Source organism: Thermomyces dupontii (genome assembly GCF_041956625.1).
Source record: "Thermomyces dupontii strain NRRL 2155 unplaced genomic scaffold VTN31scaffold_11, whole genome shotgun sequence".
NCBI lineage: Eukaryota > Fungi > Ascomycota > Eurotiomycetes > Eurotiales > Trichocomaceae > Thermomyces > Thermomyces dupontii.
Window position 1 is genome coordinate 2139 of NW_027192317.1, and position 26835 is coordinate 28973.

The 26835-nt window shown below is 52.3% G+C and overlaps 11 protein-coding genes across 11 annotated transcripts; 5 read left to right on the forward strand and 6 right to left on the reverse strand.

The window, feature by feature from the left end:
- Positions 1-740: 740 nt before the first annotated feature.
- VTN31DRAFT_2061 (uncharacterized protein) lies at positions 741-1193 on the reverse strand (the record flags this gene model as incomplete). Its single annotated transcript, XM_069402188.1, has 1 exon — positions 741-1193. One exon carries the CDS (start codon positions 1191-1193, stop codon positions 741-743), a length of 453 nt encoding a protein of 150 aa, XP_069257157.1.
- A 1569-nt stretch (positions 1194-2762) lies between these two features.
- VTN31DRAFT_2062 (uncharacterized protein) lies at positions 2763-4958 on the reverse strand (the record flags this gene model as incomplete). Its single annotated transcript, XM_069402189.1, has 1 exon — positions 2763-4958. The coding sequence occupies one exon, from the start codon at positions 4956-4958 to the stop codon at positions 2763-2765; it is 2196 nt and encodes a 731-aa protein (XP_069257158.1).
- Positions 4959-9231: 4273 nt separating this feature from the next.
- On the reverse strand, positions 9232-10394 carry VTN31DRAFT_2063 (uncharacterized protein; the record flags this gene model as incomplete). Its single annotated transcript, XM_069402190.1, has 2 exons — positions 9232-10315; positions 10369-10394. The coding sequence occupies 2 exons, from the start codon at positions 10392-10394 to the stop codon at positions 9232-9234; spliced, it is 1110 nt and encodes a 369-aa protein (XP_069257159.1).
- Positions 10395-10776: 382 nt separating this feature from the next.
- VTN31DRAFT_2064 (uncharacterized protein) lies at positions 10777-12337 on the forward strand (the record flags this gene model as incomplete). The annotated part of the gene is made up of 4 exons (XM_069402191.1): positions 10777-10878; positions 10931-11191; positions 11250-12164; positions 12224-12337. 4 exons carry the CDS (start codon positions 10777-10779, stop codon positions 12335-12337), a joined length of 1392 nt encoding a protein of 463 aa, XP_069257160.1.
- A 96-nt stretch (positions 12338-12433) lies between these two features.
- Positions 12434-13171, reverse strand: VTN31DRAFT_2065 (uncharacterized protein; the record flags this gene model as incomplete). Its single annotated transcript, XM_069402192.1, has 1 exon — positions 12434-13171. The coding sequence occupies one exon, from the start codon at positions 13169-13171 to the stop codon at positions 12434-12436; it is 738 nt and encodes a 245-aa protein (XP_069257161.1).
- Positions 13172-13419: 248 nt separating this feature from the next.
- On the forward strand, positions 13420-16088 carry VTN31DRAFT_2066 (uncharacterized protein; the record flags this gene model as incomplete). The annotated part of the gene is made up of 3 exons (XM_069402193.1): positions 13420-13459; positions 13522-13679; positions 13746-16088. The coding sequence occupies 3 exons, from the start codon at positions 13420-13422 to the stop codon at positions 16086-16088; spliced, it is 2541 nt and encodes an 846-aa protein (XP_069257162.1).
- Positions 16089-16595: 507 nt separating this feature from the next.
- On the reverse strand, positions 16596-18121 carry VTN31DRAFT_2067 (uncharacterized protein; the record flags this gene model as incomplete). Its single annotated transcript, XM_069402194.1, has 2 exons — positions 16596-17377; positions 17437-18121. The coding sequence occupies 2 exons, from the start codon at positions 18119-18121 to the stop codon at positions 16596-16598; spliced, it is 1467 nt and encodes a 488-aa protein (XP_069257163.1).
- A 933-nt stretch (positions 18122-19054) lies between these two features.
- On the forward strand, positions 19055-20128 carry VTN31DRAFT_2068 (uncharacterized protein; the record flags this gene model as incomplete). The annotated part of the gene is made up of 3 exons (XM_069402195.1): positions 19055-19070; positions 19126-19359; positions 19416-20128. 3 exons carry the CDS (start codon positions 19055-19057, stop codon positions 20126-20128), a joined length of 963 nt encoding a protein of 320 aa, XP_069257164.1.
- A 370-nt stretch (positions 20129-20498) lies between these two features.
- Positions 20499-21323, reverse strand: VTN31DRAFT_2069 (uncharacterized protein; the record flags this gene model as incomplete). Its single annotated transcript, XM_069402196.1, has 4 exons — positions 20499-20629; positions 20701-20749; positions 20810-21132; positions 21233-21323. 4 exons carry the CDS (start codon positions 21321-21323, stop codon positions 20499-20501), a joined length of 594 nt encoding a protein of 197 aa, XP_069257165.1.
- Positions 21324-22467: 1144 nt separating this feature from the next.
- VTN31DRAFT_2070 (uncharacterized protein) lies at positions 22468-24016 on the forward strand (the record flags this gene model as incomplete). The annotated part of the gene is made up of 5 exons (XM_069402198.1): positions 22468-22525; positions 22635-22843; positions 22906-23068; positions 23119-23935; positions 23989-24016. The coding sequence occupies 5 exons, from the start codon at positions 22468-22470 to the stop codon at positions 24014-24016; spliced, it is 1275 nt and encodes a 424-aa protein (XP_069257166.1).
- Positions 24017-25038: 1022 nt separating this feature from the next.
- VTN31DRAFT_2071 (uncharacterized protein) lies at positions 25039-26824 on the forward strand (the record flags this gene model as incomplete). Its single annotated transcript, XM_069402199.1, has 3 exons — positions 25039-25176; positions 25273-26053; positions 26109-26824. 3 exons carry the CDS (start codon positions 25039-25041, stop codon positions 26822-26824), a joined length of 1635 nt encoding a protein of 544 aa, XP_069257167.1.
- Positions 26825-26835: the final 11 nt, after the last annotated feature.

Consider the following 26835-nt stretch of genomic DNA (forward strand, 5'->3'; position numbering starts at 1 on the left):
TCTTATCGAGAATGGTTCGTGACTCTTGTATATTTTGCAATTCGACGTCTTTTGCTTTTTGAATCTCTTGTGCCTTGAGGGGAGAGATGTATCTTCTGCACTGTTCACTGAAATTCTGGATTTCTGCTGATTTCCCATCCCAATCGTTCCAACCAACCACCTTTTCCCACGCACGGGAAAGTTGTGCCCTGGAGAGATGACATATGACACGAGTTTGGTACTCGAGTATCTGCGAATAGAGCTTGGCGATTGGTTCCAGAAGATCCTGATACCTTTCTTGACGCGAGGGACTGAGGTATGTTTTTTCTACAATTTGCCATTCCAATTGGACATCACAAAGCGAATTGAAACCTTTCAACATCGACTCATCAATATACGCAGCGCCTGTGAGGAGCTTCCGAAGTCAGCACAACGATATAGGAGTAGACCAAAGTTGACATACCAGGAAGAAAAGGGAAGCACCGGACCATGCCAACATGGCATACGGTTGTGTTACGAGGACTGGCTTGACGGCATTGTCAACCCAGAGTACGAATTTCGCGAGACGTTCGATTTGACGCCGAATATGCACCCGCTTTCCCAGAAGCAAGACTCGCCATTGGTTGTCGTCACGGCGTTTCACAAGTCCCTTCGCGATTGACTCGACTGATCTTACCGTTGAAGGGTCCGTGCCATCCTGTGAAAGGGTAAGATGCTTCTTGAAGTCTCCCATAAGTTCGGGTTCTCGAGCCTCGAGGATCTCATAAGCTCTGGCCCATAGATAATCGCTCAATTGGGATTGGGAACTTTCCGAAGAGGCGTCTGATAAGGGGCCAAGCGGGCGAATGGTACATGGAGTTGGCGAGGCAATCTCTGTCTGTCCCGAAGGGCTTGGAGAAATGGTTACTTCTGAAGAGGCTTGAGACTTTTGAACAGAAGATGGCTGGACCGCAACCGAGGTTTCGCCGTTCTTGGATCCGGCAGTCTTTCTTTTTCTGAGTCGCCTTAATTTGCAAAGGAAATGCATATTGTAGACCAACTGTGCTTTTCGGTCGTCTCGCAAAGTCAAATCGCGAAAACACTTCGCTGAAATCACCGTGCCTCTGTGGAAATGGTGATCGAGTGAGCATAGCAGCTGCAGCAAGACTCAAGTTGCGACGATCCGTGGGCTTTTCAGCAGGCTCAGGATTTATTACTCGTCCTTCGTGGTACATATCTGCCTGTCTACTCCGTATACTCATGGAATGTAACAAGCTGGCAGGGGTACAACGAATGTGATTGTTTCAACACGCGCCGTGAGAGTCTCAGCCACCCCTGTTTTGGCAATGGCCGCGGCTGGGCATTGGGGTCAATCTCCTGCAAAGTCCAGCGATTCATTTTTGGAAGATCTTCAATCTCTGCAGAAAGGCAACGTAGCTACAGCTGAAAGGGAGGCGGGGCGGCAAATAGGAAAGATTATCAAGTTGAAGGAGGAAGAGCGGCAACGAACAGGGTCTGCATTCTAGGTGCGCCAATATAAATACATAAGCACACAAGGCGGTCGAACCGAGATTCGTAACTTGTTGGCCAAGGTACAGACGATGGATCCAGATTGGGTTATCCATCCCCGTACCCTAAGTACCTAAGCGCTGGACACAACTCTAAATCTCACATTGCAGTGTCCAGGGATACGGATCATCGTAAGTCTTAGCCGAAATAACGGAGTACGGAGTATGGGCCATCCCAACACAAAAAAAAAAAAAAAAACAAATAACAAGGATGGCCGGTCTGATACTGGCAGAAGAATATCATCTCAAACTGCCTACAAGGTAAGGTATCTAGCACAGTTTCCTCAGAGCTGGAAGTCAGGAAACTGACTGACTGCTCTCTGGTGCCTTCGAAATGCTGTTATTCCTTTCGCTTGTACAGCATTTGTACAGCTGGTGGCCGTTGGGCACATCGAGTTCTACTAGTTCCAGTGATGATTCCAATGTGATCCGGGTGATGGCTCATGGCTCTGCACTCCAATGTTCGAGATCCTAGGTGCTAGATAACTGATCCATTGACCGCAAAGTAGACGGTATTCCATCAACCCATATGGATCATTGAATCAATAATATGTTAAAAAAACATCAACAGTGAAGAAAACACTTATGTATCACTCATATACATTACCACAAACAAGCACTCAACACAAGGGGTATTCCGTACAGAAAAGAAAACGCCGAACCATGCCCTGAGACCTTCTAACACCTAACATGGTCAAAGGAAGACCACGCATCTCCAGAGACCAATATATGCATATGAAGGTGCAAACAAGAACAAAAGCTGGGGTATCTTGACAAAGGTTAAAAAGTGTACAAGAGAAGAAAGGCTTGAGCAGACAGGTCCTGCGGAAGAGATGCACTCAAACACGGCACTGAAACATGGTCTGAAAGTCATGAAAGTCAAGGAAAGGCGAAGAAGGAACGACAAGGGACACAAGAGACAACCAAGAAAAGGAATCAAAGGAGCGACTGCAGTGGGTGCAATTATTTTTGGCTTTGGAGTTTGTTTTTTTTTTTTTTTTTTTTTTTTTTTTTTTTTGGCCGATTTGTGCCGTGACGAACATAGCATCACGAACCGCAGAGAACAAGCAGACCCAAACCGCTTTCGAACGAAAGAAAGGTAAACGCAAAGTAAAAACAACAGTGTGTTGCAGTGCAATCATCACCATTCTCATATCAACGGAACCGCGTACGCCGAGGTCCATGAGTCTGGCAAAGTTTGGCATGACACGTAACGCGCTCAGGGATTTCAATAGATCAGTGCTGACGTATCTCAACTTTCTCTCCTTCTTCCTCTTCGGCACCCGGGTCTTCTTCCGTGGTGTCCATTGCATTGACATGGTTGACAAGTCCCTCGCGTGATCGAGGGCGATGGAGCGTCGCTCGGACAAGCGTTGGCCGACGAGCGAGTCCCTCGTGATGCCACGTCTCTGCGGCCTCCTTGTCGTCGTCACCGAGTGACGAGCAGCCATCGCTGTCGATGCCATGAGAGTTGGTGGTGCTACTCGCCCGCCTCTCGTGTGCGTACGACTCGTCGGCTTCATCAAATTCTTTTCCGAGCCGGATGACGTTTTTAGCGTGGCCTTGGTCTAGGTCCTCCTCTTCTGGCGCCTCGTCGTACTTGTCCAATTGGCGCCGATTCTGGCCGGCTTGACTGCTGGCGTGCTGCGAGAGCTGCCGGAGGAACCTACCTGACATCCATGAGCCTTCGGAGTCAATAGATGCCAGCGATTGAGACAACATAGCGCTGTCCGGACGTGTAGCACGACTTCCTGCGTCCCAGGACAACGGTCGGCTTAGGGCTTCTCGAGACACGCCTTCGCAATGATCAAACCCAGGAGGGACAGGCGAATTCATCCGAGAATCTGGAGGAGAGAGCGGTTCATCGCCGAAATGCTCTGTGAACTTCGATTTCGGGCGTAGGATCGTGCCGCCTGTTCCGTGGACGCTCCTGCCAGGAATTGGAATAGCGGCCGTGGTTGCTTGGGCGGGCGGTACTGGGCTGGCTCGCGAAAAGGATTCCATGGATGTGTTTGAAATCTTTTCTGAGCTGAATTCCCCGGCCGACGGCTTCTTCCGGGCGCTCGGACGTCGGAAGAGCGCCCTCAAAATCCCTGAAGTCCGGCTGCCATTACTTGCCACCGAGGCCCGCTTCTCATCTGGGGGGGTGGAACCCTGAGGTGCAGTTTGCGTGTGCTGAACGGCGCCCATGTCTGTACTGGATGGGCCAGAGGACATATGATCACGTGACGATGCTGGATCCTGCTGTTGACCGACTTTGCCATTGCGAATCGACCGATCATCAATGTTACCGATGACGTGAGCATGAGCAGAGATCTCCGAGAGGCGATGACTGCGCAGTTCACTTTCTGCCGACGGCCCGCGCAACCATGAGCCTGATTGCGCCTGTTCATGGTCGTTGACCTCCGACGGCCCCACCTGCGGATTAACAGAAGAATGCTGCAAGGCGGATGTGGCTGGCGATGGGGTTCTATCCCTGCCGCGGCGTTCACTTGAAGGTTCCTCCGGGGAAAGAGTCTCCTTTCCTCCGGCCCGTTCAGATTGTTGCTGTTGTTCTTGCTGTCGTCGGCGTCGCTTGTCCTGTTTCATTTTCTCCTTGCGACGCTGGGCTCGCTCCATGAGAGCACGCAAACCCGAGGCATCTAAATCATCGGCGAGTTCGGCAATCCGCTCATTGCTGTGCAGATCGTCCTCGTCATATGAGTACGGGCTCGTCGAATCTTTGCGAATAGGATATGGCGAACCCGCAAAGCTTGACGGCGTGCCGGATCTTGAGACTTCGGTACATTTCAGGGTTGGACGGGGTGTGAACAGAGCCAACCCGTTGACCTTGTACGCATATGAATCAGACGCGTCAGAAATGGACGATCGCGCGGATTGCTGAAGCGGCAGACTGTGGTTTGACGGATGATGTTCCGCGAGGCGACTGGGCGATGGTCGAACGTCCGATGGTTGGTAGCCCAAAGGCCCAGCGCGCGAGAAGGTGGACGGAACAGACGAGCTCAACGCTTTGATATGTTGTTCTCTCGACACATCTCGACTTGATTTCCGGCTCCATGCTCGCTGCAAAGCGCCTTTGCTCCGATTACTCGGACGTTTCTTGAGCATCGGGATCGGACGGCTCGCAGTGAAACTCCCATCCGCGACGACACTTGACACCGACGTCTGGTTCCCGAAATTGTAGGCGAACGGCATCTTGGAGTCCGGATGTGCATTGTTCATCGATACCGGCGTGGATCTTTGCTGCGAAGGTCCGCGGTTACTCCGCTTGTCTCGCTTCGAACGTTTTCTCGAAGGTTTCCGTGTGACCGCAGCGATGGGGTTGAACATCCGGCCCGGATCAGACTCTGGAAGGGAATGTTTCCTGTCATCTGCGGCCTTCATCTGACTTCTGGAGCGCTTGCCCCTGCGGTTAAATGGCCATATCACCATCCTGAATATGTTGCTTGCGTCGGTGTGCCACGATGGCTGCTTGTCGAAACCCAGTGGAGATCAAACTGAAACCCCTAGTGTTCAGACGATTCGGCGAAGATGGGAGATCGGGCCAGTCACCGGGGAACTGTCGCTGATAGCTGGAGAAGAGAACATGGAAGGCAACAGAAGGCATAGATCCGAAGAGAAGGTCGACTGGAAAAAAAAGCCGGATACACAGAGGTGTGATTCTTTGGATGAGAACGGAAATGCGAGTGTGTGTGCTCGTTCACAAAACGCCAGAAGGCAACGGAGACCAGGAGAGAGACTTGGGATGAACGTAGCGATTCTATTTTCGGTAAGCTCAGGGCGGAAGGGGAGACCTGCATGCCAAGAGATTCCTGTCTGATTAGTGTTAGTCTCCCAAATCAGGTTAGGTTAGTTCACAGCTATCACGAGACTTGCTGCCCAAGGCCACACTATCCGCAACTTACCGCGGTAACTTACGGTGTACGGAGTCCGTAATCCCCGTAGCTGGCGACGACAGTGTGAATTTTTTCCGTCAGAACTTCTACGACATGATGAAGTTTTCAGCCAGATAGATGCGTTGTCTGGCCAATCGGTGAGATCTCGGCATCGGCAGAGTTGTTTTTTGAGACGAACTTTGCAAGAGGACACGAAGGTATGGAGCTCTGCAGCACGGAAGAGAGGGTTCAAATCAGTATTTCAATCCCGATGCATGTCTTTCAGAGATTACCGAAGTCCCATCTCGGAGTTTCGGACAGGTCACTTCAGAGTTCGAAATGAAGCAAAGAGGAGCAAAATTGAGCACGCCTGGGCTCTGGACAGTTTGATCCACGAATTAGCTTCGGCATGGAAATATGATTGAACCTCATCCCGGCGACCTGACCGGGTTCTATGACTATGACAATTGTCGACCACGTCGGGATCAAGGATCATTTTTGATTGATCCAAATATCCAATTAGCCATTACCTACTCCTTCGAATGGTCAAGTAGGAGGGGTCTTGATTAAAAGTACAAGAATGCATGTGCGAGTCCGTACTCACTAAATTGCACGCTCAAAGTGCCGTGGATACTTTTATCCTCTATACTTATTCTACCTATGCCGCATGGTATCAGCCGAACTCGATTAATAGTGACTGTCCAAGTCCATACCCCCGGTCTGGACTCCCAAGACTGTCTGGGATGGCCAAATTGCGGTAAAATCTGATTAGATGGCTCGCCCGGGGCTAGGTATGTAGCTTGATTAGCGATCATCCTGCTCTCAAGCCACGCCCAGAGCCCACCAAACCGGAGGATCCTGCATGATCAGCCATCATTTCGAGCTACACATCAGGCACGGACCCGGCTTCTTGTTCCTGTGACCCGCGCTGATGGTGGGGGATGGATCAGGGTTTTCGACCATTTGAGAGATGCGTCCTACAACTTGCATAGAAAAGCCTTCTATAGTAGAATGATATTGCTGATAGATTGATGTTGATAAGGCCGCAGCCAGGCAAGCTAGTCAGCAAGATACCTAGACCAAGACGAAGGGAAGACCACGGCCCAAACATCATTCCAACTCCGTCAGATGCATTCTTGATCTTGACATGAACCAGGCTCAAACTCATAGGTCGAGCATGGATGCTGGATATTCATCGTCTGGACATCCAGCCAATGTGCCAAAATGCACACGGCTGCGCAAAGGTGCAGTTTGCTACTCCAATCAGGTCGATTGAGGGTCATCTGCAAATCGCATCTCCGTCTGACCGACCATACCCAGGTCATCCCAGTAACTGACCTTGACCGGCACAGGGGAATGTCAGAGCCAGTCTTGAACGGCAGGGAAAACATAGCCATGTGCTGCCATCTCAAGCTCACGCGGGACATTACCACGTGAGGGCGTTTGAATTCTTTGGTGTTGTCGTTTGTCCGACTTGGAGACCGTCTTGAGGATGTTAAATACTTATTTTCTGATGTCTTCGGTAGCACAGATGGCGTCTATGGTGACTGCATCTAATGCATTCGACTAGAAAAGCAAACGAAGACAGAGAACATGCAATCGCATCAAAACTGCTGATCTTGACAGGAAAAAGCAAGGGAGACGCTCTAATAAGCAGGATCGAATACTCCGTATGTAACTATCGAATAATGGAGAGCCATGCAGAAATCCACCGCCACAAAACGAAAAAAAAAAAAAAAAAAAAAACTAAACATTGGCCATCTTGATGCAGCGCACAGCCTCAACGGTGCATCTTGGGCCCCAGAAACCAATATGATGGAATTGATCATTCATATACCTTAGACATGCCGTGACGACAGAGAACAAGAAACGAAAAGGTGTATGGAGACAAATAGCCAAGAAGTGTCATTGATTTGTCAATGCCTTCTTCCTCAACCGTCTAGGCTCCCTCCTTTCCAGCGCTCGATAATACTTGGTCTGGCTGCTATTGCGGCTCAACAGCCTCCGAAACGACCATGAAGTGTACATGGAATCCGCCGGCTGGCCCTGAGAGTGACTTCGTTGGTCCAGGAACGAAGATCCGTGCCAATGCTCGCTAGAATCGACTAGCAGAAGACTGGTAGACCGATGGCCGACGGTGGTTGAGGTCTTGATGGACTGTTTTTCTTCAAAGTCCATCGTTTCTTCAGAAGCTTGACTTGCAAGTTTTGTCCCCCTCGCCAAAAAAAAGGATTCGAGCCCCTTCAGTTTGGGCTCCACGTTCCGGATCTAGGGGATCTTGGCCCAGGGGTTTTCCTGTCAAGACGGCAGAGATGTGTGGTGCCAACGAAGCAGCAGGATATGTACTCTCCCGGTGAGACTAGCGGTGGGCTCTCGGTTCTTGGTTAGAAGGTAGTAGTGGTCAATGGTAGTAATGATGATAAGTATTGACCTCGTCTTGCTGCTTGTCCCTTGTTCCTTCCGTCCAGCCTAGTTGTATATAGCAAAAACAATGTTAATCCCTGCGAAGATCCTGGATCTTGGTTGTTCAAACTTGAGTTTGAAAGAAGAGTTTGGCTGAGTGGCGGCAAATAGTAGTAGCAGTTGACTCTCAAAGCGGCTATATCACTGCGGGGTAGATGGAGAGTTTCTTTCATGGGAGATTCCAGGCACGAGACACTCTAGGTCGTAGTGTATACACCGCCAATTCGGTTCCAATCAACCATTTCACCGAATTCGTTCATTGCGCAGAGTCTAGGTCACCGACGGACCATTCTATGAGTCCACAAAACTCTTTGACAGCGCATGTATCCCGTCGGGCAGTCGGTCAGGCACTGATTTCCGAACATTTTTTGGCCAAAGTAACTTTCGGCTTTTCCGTATCACTCGTACCGATGGATACGGATTACCTAGAACAGTTAGATCATGTAAAATACTAACCATATACGGTTAGAGTACTCGTATAAAGTCGCTCTAACCATACGTGGTCAGGTACGGAGGATGTACGGAGTATTACTCCGTGCAGAGAGGAATATCGCGCATCCGATCCGGAAGTCCGAATCTTGAGTTCCGATTTTCTTCGATATGGCTGGTAGTATTTAAGCGTAAGAATAGTATTTTTTTTCCGATAGTAAGGATAGAAGATATGCCAGAAGGGCGAACAAAGGGTGAAGCAAAAATGAGTATCTGGCTCTTCGTCCTCCTCGGCTACGTGCTCCTCTATGCCTTTGCGGTCGAGCCGAACAAGAATGATCTTTGGCGGGCCGAACACTCCCCGCGACAATGGCTACAATTACAAGAAAATTCCTTCGACTGGCGACCACTATCGCATCCGGTGACGAGCGATTCGAGTTACCTGGGCCAGCAATGGCGATGACCTCGCTTGATGACGTTGACGAGTCGATCTGACGCGGCCATGAATCCATGACAATGACTCGGAGCTACGACAGCTTTATTGATACCCTCGAATGGTTACGATGTCACGATTACGGACGGACGGACGGAATCAGACGTTCCTTGACGAATTATGATTGATGATGGCTGATACAACAGTTGGTTTGGTTTCATGGTCGAGGAGTTTCATCCGGGGTTCAAATTTGGCGCGGTGTTTTGGAATTTGTCTGATGTTTCATATTCTTATCGCCTTTGTGAGGTCGTGGCGTCAGGCTCTCCAACGAAGAGATAGCAACATCAACAAAACGGGATCGTCCCGTGTTGACTCCTCGATTCGGACCACGAAACGTTGACGGGGACGCAGATCGACTCTCGGTCCCAGACGATCAACTGGTGTCTCGGATGGTTCGCAGCTGCCACTTTCCAATGTACATAGATAGAAAGCTCTGCCAGACGTCTCAAAACCAGATCTTGATAAGCTCCTCGCTGACAGCGCTCGGCGTGAGCACGCCGCTCTCAGTAATCAAGGCCGAGATCAAGTGAGGTGGTGTAAAGTCGACTGCGTCACGTCGCGGCGGCGCCGCCTGGTCTGCAGGAGCTCCATTGAGAAGCTCCGCCATGTGCTCTTCTTTTCTTTCTCGACTTGGCTCTGTTGTCCCTGACGTCTCCTTAGCTTGTGCTTTTGCTTCAGCCTTCCTTTTCTGTTCTGCTTCAATGTCTTCTTGTGTCTTGAACTCGATGACCCGCTGCTCGATTGGCAGATCATATTGCCCCAGGGGATATAGCCGCACAAACTTGTGGCTCTCAGCAACAACGTAAAATGGCTTTCCCATAGCTTTGGCGAGAAGTGCAATTTGGTAGGTTCCCATTCTCGACACGATCCCACCATTCTCTACAACCCCTTCGGCGCCAACAATAACCATGTCGACTTTGCCGAGGGAGTACGCAACTGCAGACTCGGGAATGGTCGCGACTGGGACACCTCGTGCCCGCAAAGCGCGAACCGTTTCCAATCCTTCAGGTTCCACCGTCAGATTTTCTGCATCGTTGATGCCGTAGAGAACGTAAATCACTCGGAACCGCACAGCGGATGAGCCGCTGTTGTCCTCGGCAGCCTTTTGCAGCAGAGCCGAGACTACTCGAGAGCCGCCATTGGTCAGCACCGTGCTTCCGTCGCGTACAAAAGCTCGTCCGAATGCTGCAATGCGCTGCCTGCTTTCTTTGGCGCGTTTGATAAACAATCGTCCATTCGAGAGAAGGTGTGCGCGAATCGCATTGAAGTCGCCCGCCGGCCCGAGTTGCCCCGGCCTTTGCAATGTCGAAATTAGATATCTTTGAAAGAGATCGGTTCCTGCAGAGAGGGCGATTGGGTTCGGAATGGCTTTCTTTAGGATCGTGGTATGCTTTTCTAATAGGTCAAGGGTTTCTGATATCGTCGAGGAGGGCGAGTGCGTTAATAGCAGGACGAGGGCCTCGATCGCCGCGATGGGCATTGTCAGATCCGGATCTGATCGGAGAAGGTCATTGTAGGTCGCAACGATGCTGGAGTATTCCATTAGCTCAAGCTATCATCCTCGATGTATCCCAGCACTGACTCAAAGGAAGACTCGGCGGGCGCCATGGTGAAGGGTGGCCACCGCGGTGACCCGACAAATAGAGATTGAAATCAGATCACAGGAACCGATATAAACTTCTTGAATCACAACTGCAGTACGGACCGTTCAGCAGGATAATCCAGCTCAACCAGAGCTTTTCCGCCTTGAAATCATCGAAAACCCGAACCTCACGGCTCTCAGGCTCACACTGGCAAACATGGCCTGTTTGCATCGATTGCATCCGCCCCGCCAAATTACATAAGCAACCTCACTCCGCACTAGTCCTGTTTTGGAATAGTCTATTATCTCCGTTGGCGGAGCGCCGGAGGTAGGTAAACAGAGGCGAAAGCATCTTGCGCGCGATCGTCGCGATCTCGATCAAACAGGAATATCGAAGTAGCAGTCATCATGGCCTACAATCGCATGAGCCAGCAATTTCATTATGGGAACCAACAGCAGAACCGCAACCGCAAGAAAGTCGAAGACGACAGTGACGCGTTGATGCGCCTGGTGAGTTATCTCAACCTCTGCGACATTCGACCGTAACTGAGTAGAGGTGCAGCCCGACAAGGAGATTGCAGGATGCATCAACGACATTGGGATAGCTTTTACAACCGCCGACTTGGTGAAGCCGAATCCCCAGCAGATCCAAATGGTGTTGGAATGGTTCGCGGAGCTTCTCATGAACACCACGCGCGAAACTGTCGATCCTGCAATGCGCGCCGCTGCGGCGGATATTTGTGGTGACTATCCGGACATTGTGCCGCCAGACACGCGAAATCTGATGGGCTTCTTTGTTAGTCTGAGGAGGCTGATGATCGAGGTATGACATTTGCCATCGTGCTCTCTGGTTGACCGCATCATTGACGAACCTGAATTAGTGCGGAGTGCACGATTTTACATTCTCTGACCTTACGCGTCCAACTCACGACCGGCTTGTGAAGATTTTCTCCTACCTGATCAATTTTGTCCGTTTCCGCGAGTCCCAAACCGGAGTGATAGACGAGCATTTTAACAAGACGGAGCAAACAAAAGCACGCATTGAGACTCTCTATATCGAGAATCAGGAACTGGAGCGGCGACTAGACGAAATGCGACGGCAGCAGAAGGCGATTGAAGGTCAAGTCAAGGAAAAAGTCCAGAGAAACGATGCCTTGAAGCAACGGCTTCTGGAGTTACGGCGCAACCAAGAGAGAATTTCCGAGACTCTGGACCGGGTCAAAAGTGACAAGGCGAAGCGACAGGCGACATTGGAGGAAAAAATGGAGCGGGCAGTGCGCACAAGACAGGAAATCGAAAAGTTGCGGCCATATGTGCAGCAAAGTTACGCGAGTTTACAGGCTTCGTTGACAGAGCTGTCCGAAAACTTGATGCGTGAGAAGGCCCAGGTTGACTCTTTGGAGAGACGGCTGCGTGCCCTCCAGACGTCGACGGACACATTCACACTGGTCGCCAACGAAGTCCAAGCTTGCGTCAAGGTATTGGAAGACATCTCTACAGAGCTGCAAAAGGAAGAGGAAGAAGAGGCCCGTGCCGCGAGAAACAAGGATGCCATTTCAGAACGCGGGAATAACGTCCGCGAAGTTGAACAAACGGAGAAGCTACTGCAACGACAACTGGCCCGCTGGAACGAGCGCATAGAGGCTCTGAGGAAGAGCAGCCAGAAGAAACAGGAGGAGGCGCAAGCTCGGATGGAGGAGCTGCGTCAAATCCACCGACAACTACAGGAAGAGCGGGCCGAGAAACAGAAGGAGATGGAGGTGCGAAGGATACGAATCGAGCAGACCGAGAAGAAGGTGCGTTGTTCCTCACTCTGCTACGTTTCTTTGGAGAGGGATCGCTGACAATTTGCTAGATGGCGGACTTGAAAGAAAACATCGAAAATGAAATCCAGCGGGCTCACGACGAGTACCTAAAGATGGAGTCACACATAAAGCTGTATATCACGGAGATGGAAAAATGTCTATGATGTGTCTGTTTCACTGGCTGTTGGCGTTCTGGCGCTGGGCTTATATACCCATGGGTTGGTTGATAGGGAATCGGTTACGGATCAATAGATACATTCTCAAGGATGGATCCGTCGACGTAGAACTCGACCAGTATCAGCGGAAGCTGCTTGTTCCGGTTCGCTTTCCACAAGGTGCAGCCACCTCTGGATTATACGCCTGACCGGGACTTCCTGGTTGCTTTGCTGCGTGCTTCTGTGACCGGAACGAGCTGTAATGTTGAGCAGCGGCACTTGCATATCCCACGGTAGCCTAGAGCGTCCAGGGTTGACCGAACCGGCAACATCCGTACTTTCGTACAGCAGAAAATCCGAGTTTGCTCGAGCGGCAACCTCTACCATCATGGCTATGGTTCGGGACAGTCCCTGTGCAGTGAATTCCGATGTGGGCTGATGCACAGCAATGGCATCGAGCACTGCCAGCAAGGGCCGCTCCTCATCTTCTTGCACCGGCGACACATGCCTGCTGTTGTAAGCTAAAAGATATGCACGTAGATGGTCGACAGTTGGGCAGAATGCGAGTCTGATTTCTCGAGCCTGCGCGAGGACGGCGATCGATGTGTCCAGTAGGAATGAAGCGCCGGTATCTGTGGCTGCCGCCTCCCGTTCTGCGTCCTCCGCTGCCGGGTGTTGATTATGTTCGGCGGAGCGAGAAACACGGCTCGCCGATATCAATCGCTGGAGGAATTGGGCGCGCGTAGAGCACACGATCAAGGTGGTGCTGCGGGCATTGTTGTTGCGGAGGAGTGAATTGATCAACGCGGAGACGGAGCCACCAGACGCACGTGCGTCGATCATGAAGCTTGGTATTTGACTTTTGGGACGACGAGGAGCCTCGGGATCCTCTGTCCCGCTGCATCGTCTTTCTGGCAATTACCGAGCGTTGAATGCCGCCGATCGGATAGGCAGATGGTGATGATATGAGAGCGGAAGATCTGTGGAGCACGAACGAACTGGCGACGAACTTCACCCCGCGATCACCCTTTGGAAGGTCCTTCTACAACAACCCAACTGGGTGTCGGGGGAGGATCTAAAGCACTGCTAGCATGGAGACAATATCGAGGATCTCGTCTTTGCTCGAAGCAGGTTTGTAATTGTGCCCTTGACACCGCGCGCACAGACAGGGGCCTCGACTAACGCACTCGCAGCTCGCGGGCTCACCATCGAGGCTGCGCAGTCGGCAGGCAGTGCTAGAGGTTTCAAGTCGAATGGGTCCGCACGCAATGTCTCCTCGACGCAGATCAAGAAGCTTCTCGACAGCCGAAACGACCGCGACGTGCTGGACGGACTCCGGAAAGTCATTTCGGTACGGGGGACCTCGTCCTGTGTCTTTGATGCTTGACTAACTAACTGACGTATGCGCCGGGATTAGTTGATGTACTCGTCCGACTCATGTCTACAGTACTTCTCCGCCGTGGTTAAGAATGCCGCAAGTCCCAACATCGAGATCAAGAAGCTGGTCTACATCTATCTCCTCCACCATGCCGAAGCCGAGCCGGACCTCGCCCTGATGTCCATCAACGCGATCCAGAAGTCACTGACGGATGCCAACCCGCAAGTCCGCGTCATGGCCTTGCGCACGATGTCCGGGATCAGAGTCCCCGTTATCAGCCAGATTGTGTCGTTGGCGATCAAGCGCGGAATCGGGGATCTGAGTCCGCATGTGCGCAAGACGGCAGCGTTGGCGATCCCCAAATGCTATCGACTGGACCCGAACACGCTCCCGCAACTGACGGAGTACATCTCGGCTCTGCTGGGCGATAGCCAGTACTTTGTGGTTGGTCCGGCGGTGACGGCATTTCTTGAAGTGTGTCCGGATCGGCTGGACCTGATCCACAAGCACTACCGCAGCCTGGTAAAGAAGCTGGCCGATATGGACGAGTGGAGTCAACTGTCGACCCTGCGCTTATTGACCACGTACGCCAGAAAATGCTTCCCCCGGAAAACGCGCAGGTTCAACAAGAACGAAACAAAAGGGTTCTACGAGGAGGATGCGCAGGACAAGCAAGACGCTACTACGGCGGAGGAAACGGGCGAAGAGGTGGTCGTGCTAGATCCTGACCTTGAACTCTTCCTGCGCGCCTGCAAGTCTCTTCTCCAGAGCCGGACGGCAGCGGTCATCGTCAGCGTCGTTCGTGCCTACTTGTACCTGGGGACACCGGAATACCTTGAGAGTGCCATTGGGCCGCTGGTGGCTCTGGTTAGGTCGCCTCAAGATATTCAGTACGTGGCGCTCTACAACATCGTCGCAGTCGCATTGAAGGTACCAAGATTATTCGTGAAATACGTATCTCATTTTCTCGTCCACGCCGTGGACCCCCCTCACATCTGGAAGCTGAAGCTAGAGATTCTTACAATACTGTTTCCATACTTGGGGATGCACTACAAGGGCGTCATCCTGAGCGAGCTGGAGCACTTTTCTCAAAGCAACGACACTGAGCTGGTGCGGGAAAGCGTTCGCGCAATCGGAAGATGCGCGCAGAGCGACTCGCGGACATCCAACCACTGCCTCCGACTGCTGCTGAGCCAACTTTCCAGCATCGATGAGCACCTGGTGTCTGAATCTCTCACTGTCATCCGGCACCTTATTCAACATGATCCCGCGTCCCACAAGCAGACCGTGGTGCAACTTGCCAAACACCTGGATTCAACAGCCAGCGCGGAGGCCAGGGCCTCAATCGTCTGGCTCGTTGGCGAGTACGCCGCTGCAGACGCGGAGAATAATATCGCCGCCGACGTGCTGCGAATACTGGTCAAGAATTTTGCTTACGAACCGGAGGTCGTTAAGCAACAGATTGTGCTGCTCGGGGCCAAGGTGTATCTTCAACACCTTCTGGAGAACTCACCACCGCAACCGGAGCAGGCACAACCATCGTCCTCTCCAGAGAAGACCGAACCAGTGCAGAGCGATGAAGCCAGAGCCTGGGCGGAGAGCAGTGAAGGCGACAACGGTGCAGAAAAGGCGCCCTCAAGTGGTGAATCCCGGCAACCCTTGCCACCAGCCAAGGAAGATCGCATTACCCTTCTCTGGCGATACATCCTACTCCTCACGCGTTACGACACCTCATACGATCTCCGCGACCGCGGGCGGCTGTACAAGGCACTTCTCGCCAACCCTTCCACAACGCAACTCGCCAGTCTCCTCCTCCTCGCTCCTAAACCGGTGCCCCATGCGGCAAGCCCATCCGAAACACGCAAGGATCTGATGATTGGGACCTCAACACTCGTCGTGGGGCCCGACGCCGGACCGCACGGCCTGAGTGGCTACGAGCCGCTGCCGGATTGGGTCCCGGCGGGCCAGGAACCGGACCGAAGTCTACGGGACGTTGCGGAGCCCGCCGTAGCACCCGCCATTTTTGGGGCGGCAGCGGGGCCCGCTCCAATGACCGCCGGCGAACGACTTGATCGAGCTCTGCAGGAGCATGAAAGCAGTCTTGCAGCCGCGAAGGCGCGAGGCGTGTCGGCGGCAGCAGGTCCGAGTGGCATGGCGCAACGACCTCAGAGACAGAAATCGTTGAATGAGTGGCTTGATGAAGAGGAGGAGGAAGACGAATCGTCGGACGAAGAGGACGACGAAGAAACCATTTCGGAAGAAGAATCCGAGGAGACGGATGATGAGGAGGATGATGAAGATGAAGATGAAGAAGACGAGGAAGAGGAGTCATCCGATGAAGGCGACGAGGACGAGAAACGGGGACTAATCTCTACGCGATGATGTTTGGTGACTTGTTTTATAGACCGATGACACTGTCGTACATAGATGTAGATGATGAGTCTGGAGTACATTGAACCACAGTATCTCATGGAGTACAAGGTTAAATGGGTTCAAAATCGAATAGATTCAAACATTATGCCCAGCCCAGACCGAATGCAAGGTATCCGAATTCCAACCCTGACTATTAAATGGTAGTTGTGTATCTCAACCCTCATCTACCTCGACCAACGCCTTTGCTTTCGCCATGCAACCTCATCCAACAGAAAAATCCAACCATCGAAGGAAAAAAAAAAAAAAACAAAAAAACAAAAAAACACACGATCGCCGCGGTTCACCACCGTCGACTACGAAAGGGAAACCATCAGCTCCAGCAGGATCCACAATGCAATCGAAGTAAAGAACGAATCAAAGACGAGAACGAAAGATAGAGCGTAGAGTGGGATTCACAATGCAAAAAGAGAGGAACAAAGGAAACAGGAACGAAAGGACTGAGTGGATGTTGGCTCGCTACCTGTAAACCGAAGGACTCGTACGATGTAGAGCCCTCCGAATATGACTGCGCGCCGGTGTCGTTTCCGGCTCCGCGGAGCGGGGTCTCTTACGGCCGCGTTTCGGCGGCTGCTGCGACGGACTCCGGGAGCGGGTAACACTGTCACGATCACGATCACGGGGGTTGCGATACTGGTCTCCTGGAGGAGGACGGTAGTAGTGATCGCGATGATAATAATTAGCATTATTGGTATCGCTCGGGAATCTGCGGTGATGTGGTTGGGGCTTTGACCGGATCATCATCGTGTCTGATGAATGCCGGTGGTGTTTATCATGTGTTTGTGTCGATGTTGCTGGGGTTGTGGCCTGGTGGATGTTGTTGTCACGCCTGTTCTCTCCTTCTTTGGTGTTGTCCTGCTCGTGATGATGCCTGTGGTTCTCACCAGAAGGACTGCCGGAAGTGGTGGCCTCGACAGGAAACTCCGTTTGCGTGGCCTTCTCGGTCATGACTGGCCTGCGCAGGGCGAGAGCCTTGAGAGTCGCCGTCCGGCGCGCGACGAGCTCTGCCTTGGATACCGTCTGGCCGTCCGTGGGAATGGAGTGGAATATAGGGTCCTCCTTGAGCTCGTACCAGTGGATGGTCTCCCGAATGGGTAGATGGTATGTGTCCGCGCCATTGGGGGAGATGTACTGCGACATCATGATGCCAGACTGCATGTCCCTCTCAGCAGGCATGTCGATGTCATCTGTCAATATTGAGGGGAGAGGACGCAGAGTGGGCTGAGAGGGAGGAGCTCGAACTGCGTCCGATCAGCAACTGAACCTTCTCCCTCAGGAAGAACAAACATCCGCGTCTTACAAGTAGTACTATGTTGGTACCCCGGCGACCTGGTGGTAGGTGGTTTAGAGGACACCAATAAATTCTCCGTACGGAACTGAAATGCATCATAGGCCTCACCCTCATGTTGATACCACGACGGGGCATTGCCGTGATCACGGGGTTGGGGTTCTGGTTGATTCCGGAATGGCATTGCTTGTTCTTGGGTCCACGGGGCATGGCTCTGGGGGAAAAATCCGGCATGTTGACCATGGATAAAACTTCCTGGCTGACTTGAAGTAGGCAGTCCATGATATGATCCTTGGGAAATGGGCATCGGACCTGGGGAACTGTGAAAGGGCTGCTGTGTGGTCGGGTACGACGGGGATCTTGAAAGACTTGAATGTACCGAAGGCGGTGATAGAGAATGATTGACACGCTCAGAATGAAAGTCTTGCGCCCTCCGGAATTGACTGTAAGGGAGTGGGAACGAAGGTGCACTGTTGACTATCTCCAGGGCATCTGGCTGCGATGCGGGCGAGTTCTCAGCACCCGGAGGTCTGGTATCTTCCCGACGGCCAGGCCATGTCTGTGCCCCGGGATCTCGGCTTTCTATGGCATGATCAGAGAACGGACTTCCCGGCGAACCATTTGGAATATTCAACTGCTGGCCATTGAGGGATGGTGATGATCGACATCCGGCCGAGTGGCTGGTAAGACTTTCCATTTGAAGGCTATCACTTTCTGTGTATGCTCCAAAACCTGAGGCGAAGTCTTTTCTTCAAGCTGACTTCCGTGAGTCCTCAAGCGATGAACGAGTCGCCCGGAATCAAACATGGACGACGCGGCAAGAGGGCAAAAGACCAAAACAACCAACATGATCCGTGGGCCTAGAGAGGTTCAGGCCCGAACATTGTCCTCGAAAAAAAAAAAAAAGTCAAAGAGTGGCGGTCACTGGGTCATTCCACTGTGTGTTGGACATGTAGAAATCATCTCCTGGAGCCCGCCAGGCAGATCCAGATCGTCTTCCGAGCCGATAAAAGTTCAATATCAGTTTAATACAGCCTCCCATGCGCCTGGATACTTTTAAGGATGGAGTGCGTTCGACGAGAGAAAACAGGGTGATACAGCCTGGACACGAATAAAACAAAAGGAACAGGTAATCCCACGACAGCAGCTGCGGCAATCCGCCGTACCAGAAGCCCCGATAGCCATTGCGTTGGGAATCCATCCGCATCATGATGGACTGTTGTTGCAGCCCAACACTGTTGCCCGCGAATTTAGGCATCAATGCCCTAGTCACGTGGAAAAACACCTGGGACGAAACAAAAGTAGAAGGCGGTGAGAGCCACGCCAAGTCAAGTCTGGACTGCACCATGTCCACGGCTCCCATCGTCTCTACTGTCGATTTGCGTCGGCGCTTGCTCGTTCGTTTCAAACCATGGCGATATCTGCAAGTCCTTGACCTTAGTCGTCGGGCTCTTCGCTTCTCAAGTCGCTCGTTTGGACACGATGCAAGCAGTGTTCGATGCTCCCTCTCAGCGTTTGTTTATTGCTCATCGACTCCGCGTCGGACCTGCTCACTGTCCGCCCTGTTCGCCTTTCCTCCCCTGACTGATCTCGGCTGGTGTCCAAGGAGTCCCGTACTCCTCGCGCTACGATGCCAGGTTTACCAGGTGAGCCCTTTCGAGTCGGAATTTCGACGCGACGCTCTCTGACTGAATGCTGCAGCTAGTATCGACCTGGACGAATGCATCGAGCGTCTGTACAAGAAAGAGCTGCTAGCAGACTCGGTCATCGAGGCAATATGCGCCAAAGCCAAGGAGCTGCTCATGAAAGAGAGTAATGTCGTCCACATTGCGGCGCCGGTCACCGTGGTGGGCGACATTCATGGCCAGTTTTTCGACATGATTGAAATCTTCAGGATTGGTGGATTTTGCCCGAATACGAATTATCTGTTTCTCGGTAAGTAATATGAGGGCTTTCTGCGCCGTCGAGTTACCTTGCTGACCATGAGCCAGGCGACTATGTCGACCGAGGCCTGTTTAGTGTCGAGACCATTTCGCTGCTTGTTTGCTTGAAACTGCGATACCCCTCTCGGGTGCATTTGATCCGAGGGAACCATGAGTCTCGCGGCGTCACGCAGTCGTACGGTTTCTATACCGAGTGCGTGAGGAAGTACGGTAACGCCAATGTCTGGCATTACTTCACGGACATGTTCGACTTCCTTACCCTGAGCGTTGTGATCAATGATCAAATCTTCTGCGTGCACGGTGGCCTATCGCCGTCGATCCACGCCATCGACCAGATCAAGATCATTGACCGGTTCCGAGAAATTCCGCACGAGGGCCCGATGGCCGATCTGGTGTGGTCGGATCCGGACACAGAACACGACGAGTTCTCGCTGTCGCCGCGCGGGGCAGGATACACGTTTGGGGCGCAGGTGGTTCGCAAATTCCTCGAGGTCAACAATATGTCACACATTCTGCGTGCCCATCAGCTTTGCCAGGAGGGGTATCAGATTTTGTACGATGACCGTCTCAGCACGGTGTGGAGTGCCCCTAACTACTGCTACCGTTGCGGTAATCTGGCCAGTGTGCTGGAAGTGAGCGACTCCGGAGAGCGGTTTTTCAACATTTTTGACGCTGCGCCGGAGAATGATGCAAACCGGGAGCAGGCAGCGCAGCAACAGAATAGAGATGGTTCGGGAGCTGTTGTGGATTACTTTTTGTGATTTGATGTGATACCCCGTGGCGGTGCGGCCACTCTTAGACATGTATTCATTTGCATCTTGTTGACCCCGCCCTGTAGCATTTATCTAGACCGCATCTATGGAAATTCTCATGATATGAATGCTGACGGAGGTATACTCAACGTTATGCACTTGAAACCAGTAACGATTAGAATACTTTGAAAATGCTTTCATTTCAAACTCCTGATGAGTGCAAATTCACACCGGGCATTAACCCGCAAAAAAAAATAAAAAAAAAGTAGATCTGAAGCTATCTGCATGTCACAGTAGTTATAGGCAGAGGAAAAGTGAAAAGAGCTATATAATCTCGGTAATACCAAAACAGGCCGTCATCCTCAATCTTCATGTTGCTTTACCAGTCCTTGGCGATCTCAAACGACCATTCAAACTCGAGATGGACTTGGCCATCATCGTCAATGAATCTCGAGAGTGCATTATAGTGCCCACGAGCGACGATACCAGAGGGGGCCTCTTCCTCGTGGACTAGTAGGTAATCCCAGTCAGCTCGACGCGCACGACTTGCGGGGTTTTAGAAGAGAAAGGGCCCGACTTACATTTCTTTTCGTACGTCGGCCGGTCAGTGGTGTTGGGCGCATAACTTCCCTGTAACGAGGACTCAGTACTCGATTGAGCGATATGCGCGGAGTGTTGCTTTTGACGTACCAGCATCTCCTCGTCCTTGCTGATGCGAATGCCCTTGCGCTTCACCACCTGGACATACTTCAATCCACTCAGGACCTCATGCTGGACCTGGAAAACGACCTTGGTGCGGAACTTGGCGCCCTCCTTGATCACGAAGGGTTTCTTCTTGAGCTCCTCCAGGGCATTGGGACCCGTCAGGTCCACCACGATATCTGGACGGCCCGGCGCCTCGATTGCCAGTGATTTGATGATACAGGTGCGGGGGTCGTTCGGATCGGCAATGGGATCGCCGGTGGCCAGGCCCAGTGACGCCTTCCACCGGTTCAGGGATTCATCATTGGCGTCTAGATCACGAGAGGGAGGCCAGTGTTAGTCGGTTTCTCGAATCGAGCTGAGTCGACCTTGTTTCAGAAGGAAAATCTCGCTATCGAGTTTCGGCAGTACCTAGTTGCTTGTATTCTTCGATGGTCTTCTTCTGTCCCACCTTGAAGCCCTCGGTCTTGGACGGGGCGAGTTCGTCTTCGTGGTCCGCCATGGTGTAAACAATCCGGGGTGCCGAGGGGATACTTATCAATTGAGGGGTAGAGGGGTAGGTACTACTTGGAGGGCAACCAAGCGTGACTGGGAACAATGAAAGAGGATAAAAATCGAGTGGAAGTTTAGAAGCTGATGATCAGCAGAATATACTGGAAGAACGACGAGCTGCGAACCCAACTATCACAAATAACAGACAAGCCATGAGACAGTGGGGTAACTTGGGTGGGAGGGGAATCATCCTGAATCCATATTGAAGGCAGCCCGACTATTAGCGGCTCAATCTCAATGGTCATCGTTCAATACCTAGTACCTAGTAGTTACTATGCATCAAATCCTCAATTTACGGCCTCTCGTCGGATTCAATGTCGAAAAGTTGGCGAGACGGACGATATCCGCCAATATCCTCCGAGGAGGCTTCAAAGCCATAACATAGAACAGTTCTCCGTACTGCATCGTTACTGGAATCTCGCAAAGCCCTCATGGATTCTCTCTGACGGCAACGACATCATCAATTCCTGCCGGAGTCTCGGTGACGGCGGCTATTTCAGTCTCTACTCTTTGATTATTCATTGTTTGTTTCATCGAAAAAGAAAAAGTCAAAGACACCATCTCTGAAGTTCTGGCTCCGACAGAGTTGGAACTGAGCTGAGGAGGATCAGATGTTTGGGCAACGGGAACCTGAGGCATCCATCGATATTGTCTGTTTCCGGACAAGTCCCGTAATTACACGTTGCACGGTTGCAGCGGTTTGTTGGTGCAATTGGCATCGTCATGATACGGTTTGTTACCGCTCTCCATCTCGATCCTAAATTTCCATTGGCCAATGGTTGAATGAAAACCCACACATGTGGTACCGTTCTGTCAGCTGCTCACGTTTCCCATCAATTTTACAACAGTGTCCACTTTGTCCTACCTCGTATTGGTCGCCTTAGGCTCTAACTAAAGCTTAGTCAGCCCCTAGTCTACGGCGGACGGCAGAGACGCGTCTGCAACGTGGTCGCCCCGGTCGACCTCCAACCCCAAGAAATTAACTCCGTCTGTCTCCTTTGTCATTCCCCTTATCTTCGCTCTACCACACCACTTCTTCTTCACTCACCCTTCCTTGAGATACTGTTGAACGTCGCCTCGTCATCTGGCCCATCATGCGACACCTTCCAGAGAGGAGAAATCCTCTCCTGGCTCCAACGAGTCCGAATTTCTGTAAGTTTGCCTCTCGGCTTGCCGACTCCGCGTCGGCGCGCCGGTGATCAGCAATGATTATCGCGTCAGCGTCGCAACAGTCACTCACCACCGCGACCTTGTTCACTAGATGAGGAGCTTCTCTCACTGCGCCGCCTTGGCAAAACGCATTTGAGTGTTCCCACCAACCAGGTCGGCACCTCCAGCGCGACCAAGCCACAGAACCTGGGCCCGTTTGAGTACGCCCATCTGCGGGCACCACTGCCAAAGGATCTGACCGGATCGGAGATTTTCCCTTCATACGCCGCGAAGCAGCATCCAGAGACATACTTCTTGATGGTAAGTAGGTCGGAAATAGATTCCGCGCGGAGAGCCAATGATTGACGTGTCTCGTAAACCAGCGACGGTGTAAGGATGGATATGTCAGCGCGACCGGCATGTTCAAGATTGCCTTTCCCTGGGCAAAATATGAAGAGGAGAAGGCCGAACGCGAGTATCTGAAGTCAAGGGAGGAGACGAGTGATGACGAGACTGCTGGGAATGTCTGGATCTCTCCTTCATTCGGTCAGTTCTGGCACGCTCAATGGGTCAACCACATACTGACAAAGCCCTAGCGCTGGAGTTGGCCAAGGAATATAAAATGGTGGATTGGGTCCGCGCGCTTCTGGATCCCAGGGAGATAGCTCAGAGCCCTTCAACGGCAAAGAAGAACATCACCATCACCCCGCCACCTCGATTTGAGCTGCCTCCTCGGGAGGAGGATGAGGATGAGCCGAAGAATGAGTCCAACACACTGCAGCCGCCAGCGGACCTAGCTTCCTCCGGCCGCACTCGTAGCAGGCGGTCCGCATCGCCTGCCAAAACATCATCTCCCAGGAAGATTGCCTCGCCCCGGAAATCGCGCCGCGCGGCAAAAGAGGCCTCGGCCGCCGCAGCAACGGCCGCCAGCGAGACCCTGCAGTCCAATCTCGAATCGGCTGCATCTACGGCGGCAGCGGCTGCGCAGACCAACGGGGAGCCTGCGGAGGAGTCGGAAACAACGAAAAAGCGAGCCACTGCCACCACGGAGGATGGCAAAGCTACGGTAACCGTTGAGTCAACGACCAGTGTCAGAAAGGGTGTAGAGACGACGAAGACCAACGTCTCCGTGGATATGCCAGTGTCTCTTCCTGAGGCACCCTCTGCAGAAGATACAAAGGAGATGATTGCACAAGCCAGAAGGATGGTAGAGCAGGCATCAGAAAGACGTGAAAAAGAAGAAGCAGGGTCCCCATCACAAAAGAAGCGCAAGTCTGATGACCTCGAGGAGGAGGAGGATGAGGAGGCCGCAGATCAACCAGCCAAAAGGGCAAAATTGCTGGAGGCCAAGCTGCGTAGGGAGCGAACACGCAACCGAGCGCTGTTCGGTATGACCGCGATTCTGGCATTAGGGTAAGTCGACAGCCCAAGTTGACCTCAAGCCCGAGACTGACGAGCGTCGACAGTGCTGCCATCCCGTATTACTTCACTTAGATGGCAATACTCGTTTGATGCTGTTGTTGTGCCCATGGATTGCGACGCAAACCCCATGCTCTCTCAACTAATTCACTCCTGTTTTGCTGATGATGGGAAGTGATCTTCTGTGGCCTGTTTTGCCTATCTGTGTTTTTTGTATCTTCGTTTCCTACCCTGCACTCTACCCTGTTTTAGTACCCAGACCGTGATTCCCTATTCGGATACCATTATCATAATGGCACTCTCGGATCGTCGATCCTCCCCAGTGCCCCTTCTCCTCCTGGACCCTTGCCGACTCCTAAACCTTCCCTGCTATGTCGCCTGAAATAATCCAAGGGCCCCCTCTCCCTTTGCCAACAGAAGGTCAAGCAAACGAATCACTGTCTGAATAGCCCCGGTTTGTCCTTGGTGTTTGAACTCCTTGCCTCGATTTTCTTTGGCGTGTTCTTCGGAGACGGCGTCTGGATGCTCGTTTTAGGTGAGATCGGTTTTTGGGCGGTGTAATTGGAGGCTTCGAATCATGGATGTGTTGGTGTCAATTTTGTCGGTGCTGTCCTTGTTTTCAAAGGATTGTGCTTTACACTTTCGAATCCTACCTATTGTGGTGAAGGGACAATTAATGTAGGAAATGTGAGACACCTGAGAGCATACTGCGGTCATCGTTGTTCAAGTCAGCCTTGAAAGCTTGGAGCTTGTCTCCATATTCACGTGATCCGGGTTCAAATCGATAAGCTTATCATCACGTGAAAATGGCTCAACTGGATCTAGTCGCATCGCAGCTTGTTTCGATCGGCCTTTGTGATCATTATTTGATACAGCTCCAGTCCCAAGCTTTGTACGGGTTGCGTCAATTGATAGGATAGCACTGTTCTGAAACGGCCTAGGCATCGAATTGCTAGTCGTCTTACAACCAGTCGACAACAGCACCAAGTCGCCCGCCAGGAGACAATAAATCAAAGCCTGCTTTCATATCAATAAATCTCACACCCGTATTCCTCTCCGATCAAGATCAAAGCAGAGTCCCATTTCCGAGACATGCAATGTCTCTTCCAGGTTTAGAGCTCACCGAGTCCTCAGTCGAGTCCCAATATGTGCCGCCTCCGCCAACCCAGATCAACCTGCGGCCTGGCTGCGAGTGGAGATTCGAGATCGCCTTTGGAGCGACGGTGCGGGTGAAGGTATGCGCCATTGATGCTCTTTTGATGAGTTGTAAAGAGGGACGTCTTGGTCAACAATGGGCTAACTCGCGTTTCTCCCGTGAGGACTGAACACAGTTACTGAGCGGCACTGCAGAACTTTTCGGCACCGAGCTCGCACAATCCCAGACCTACACCTTTACCGGCACGAAAGCCGCTATTTTTACTTGGCATGGTTGTACATTGGAAGTCGCCGCGGGGGAGACGATCCCTCTGCCACCTGGGTTCGCACCTGGCGGAGCGGCGTCCAACGGCGCCGATAACACAGCCACGGGACGCGGTTACGGGGCGGGTGGGTGTCAAAGCGAGTATGTTGCCGAGGACACGCCCATGACAGAGTATGCAAACGTTCACTTCGCACTTGAAACCATGCGGCTTGAAGCGCAGAATGGGGGAAAGGACGGTCCTCGCGTGTTGATTCTTGGACCTGAAAATGCAGGAAAGACCAGTCTGGCAAAGATCCTCACTAGTTATGCGACCAAGTCGGGCCGGCAGCCTATCGTGGTCAACCTGGATCCCACGGAGGGCATGCTCAGTGTGCCGGGCTCTCTAACTGCGACGGCCTTTCGGACGATGATTGATGTAGAGCAAGGCTGGGGAAGTAGTCCCATGTCCGGACCGAGTCCAGTGCCTGTGAAGCTCCCGCTGGTTTACTTCTACCCCATGCAGAGCCCGCTGGATGGCGATGGGAATGTATATAAGCCGATTGTGTCGCGTCTTGGACTCTCGGTGACGGCGCGTATGGCCGAGGATGAGGATGCGCGAGAAGCAGGGATCATTGTCGACACTCCTGGGATTCTCGGCCAGGGAACTGACAAGGCGCTGGAACTAATCAATCATATCGTGACGGAGTTTTCTAGTACGTTTCGAGCCTTATCCTTTTCCAAGCAACGTGATTCCTAATTTAAGTACAGTATCGGTCATTCTTGTCGTTGGCTCGGAGCGTCTGTACAGCTCCATGGTCAAGAATTACGATCAGAAACCCACGAGCAGCGCGTCTGCAACGCACTCTGATGAGCGGATCTTGGTCGTCAAACTGACAAAGTCTGGCGGTTGCGTAGACCGAGACGCAGCTTTCATGAAAGCCTTACAGGACGCGCAAATCCGGACATACTTCTTTGGCAATGCCCTGTCCTCTACCGCATCCCCGAGCATGTACTCTCTCTCCGGAAGCTCCACGAGCAACGGCATCACTTTGTCTCCGCATACTCAGCAACTCGACTACCGCTCGCTGACACTCTACAACTACGCTTCCGGCGCGGACAGCCTCGCCGAGGACGAGGACGAGGAAGAATACGACCCCGCTCGCCTCACCACTAGTGCTGACTTCCCTTTGCCTAGCACTGAGCCGAGCTCCGGCACGGCAGATGAAACTCTGCTGCAGAAGCTGCCGTCGCCCGGGCCAATCCCGCAACTGTCAAACACTTTGATTGCCATCACGCATGCCGCGCCGAACGCGCCGCTGAATGAGATCCGGGACGCCAGCATCATGGGCTTTATATATGTGGCTGACGTGGATGCGGAGAAAAGTAGATTGCGCGTTCTGGCGCCGCTAGTAGGCAGGATACCAGCAAAAGCGCTTGTATGGGGGAAGAAGTGGCCGGGGGAGGTTATCGGGTTAGTTGGATAGCTTGCTATTGA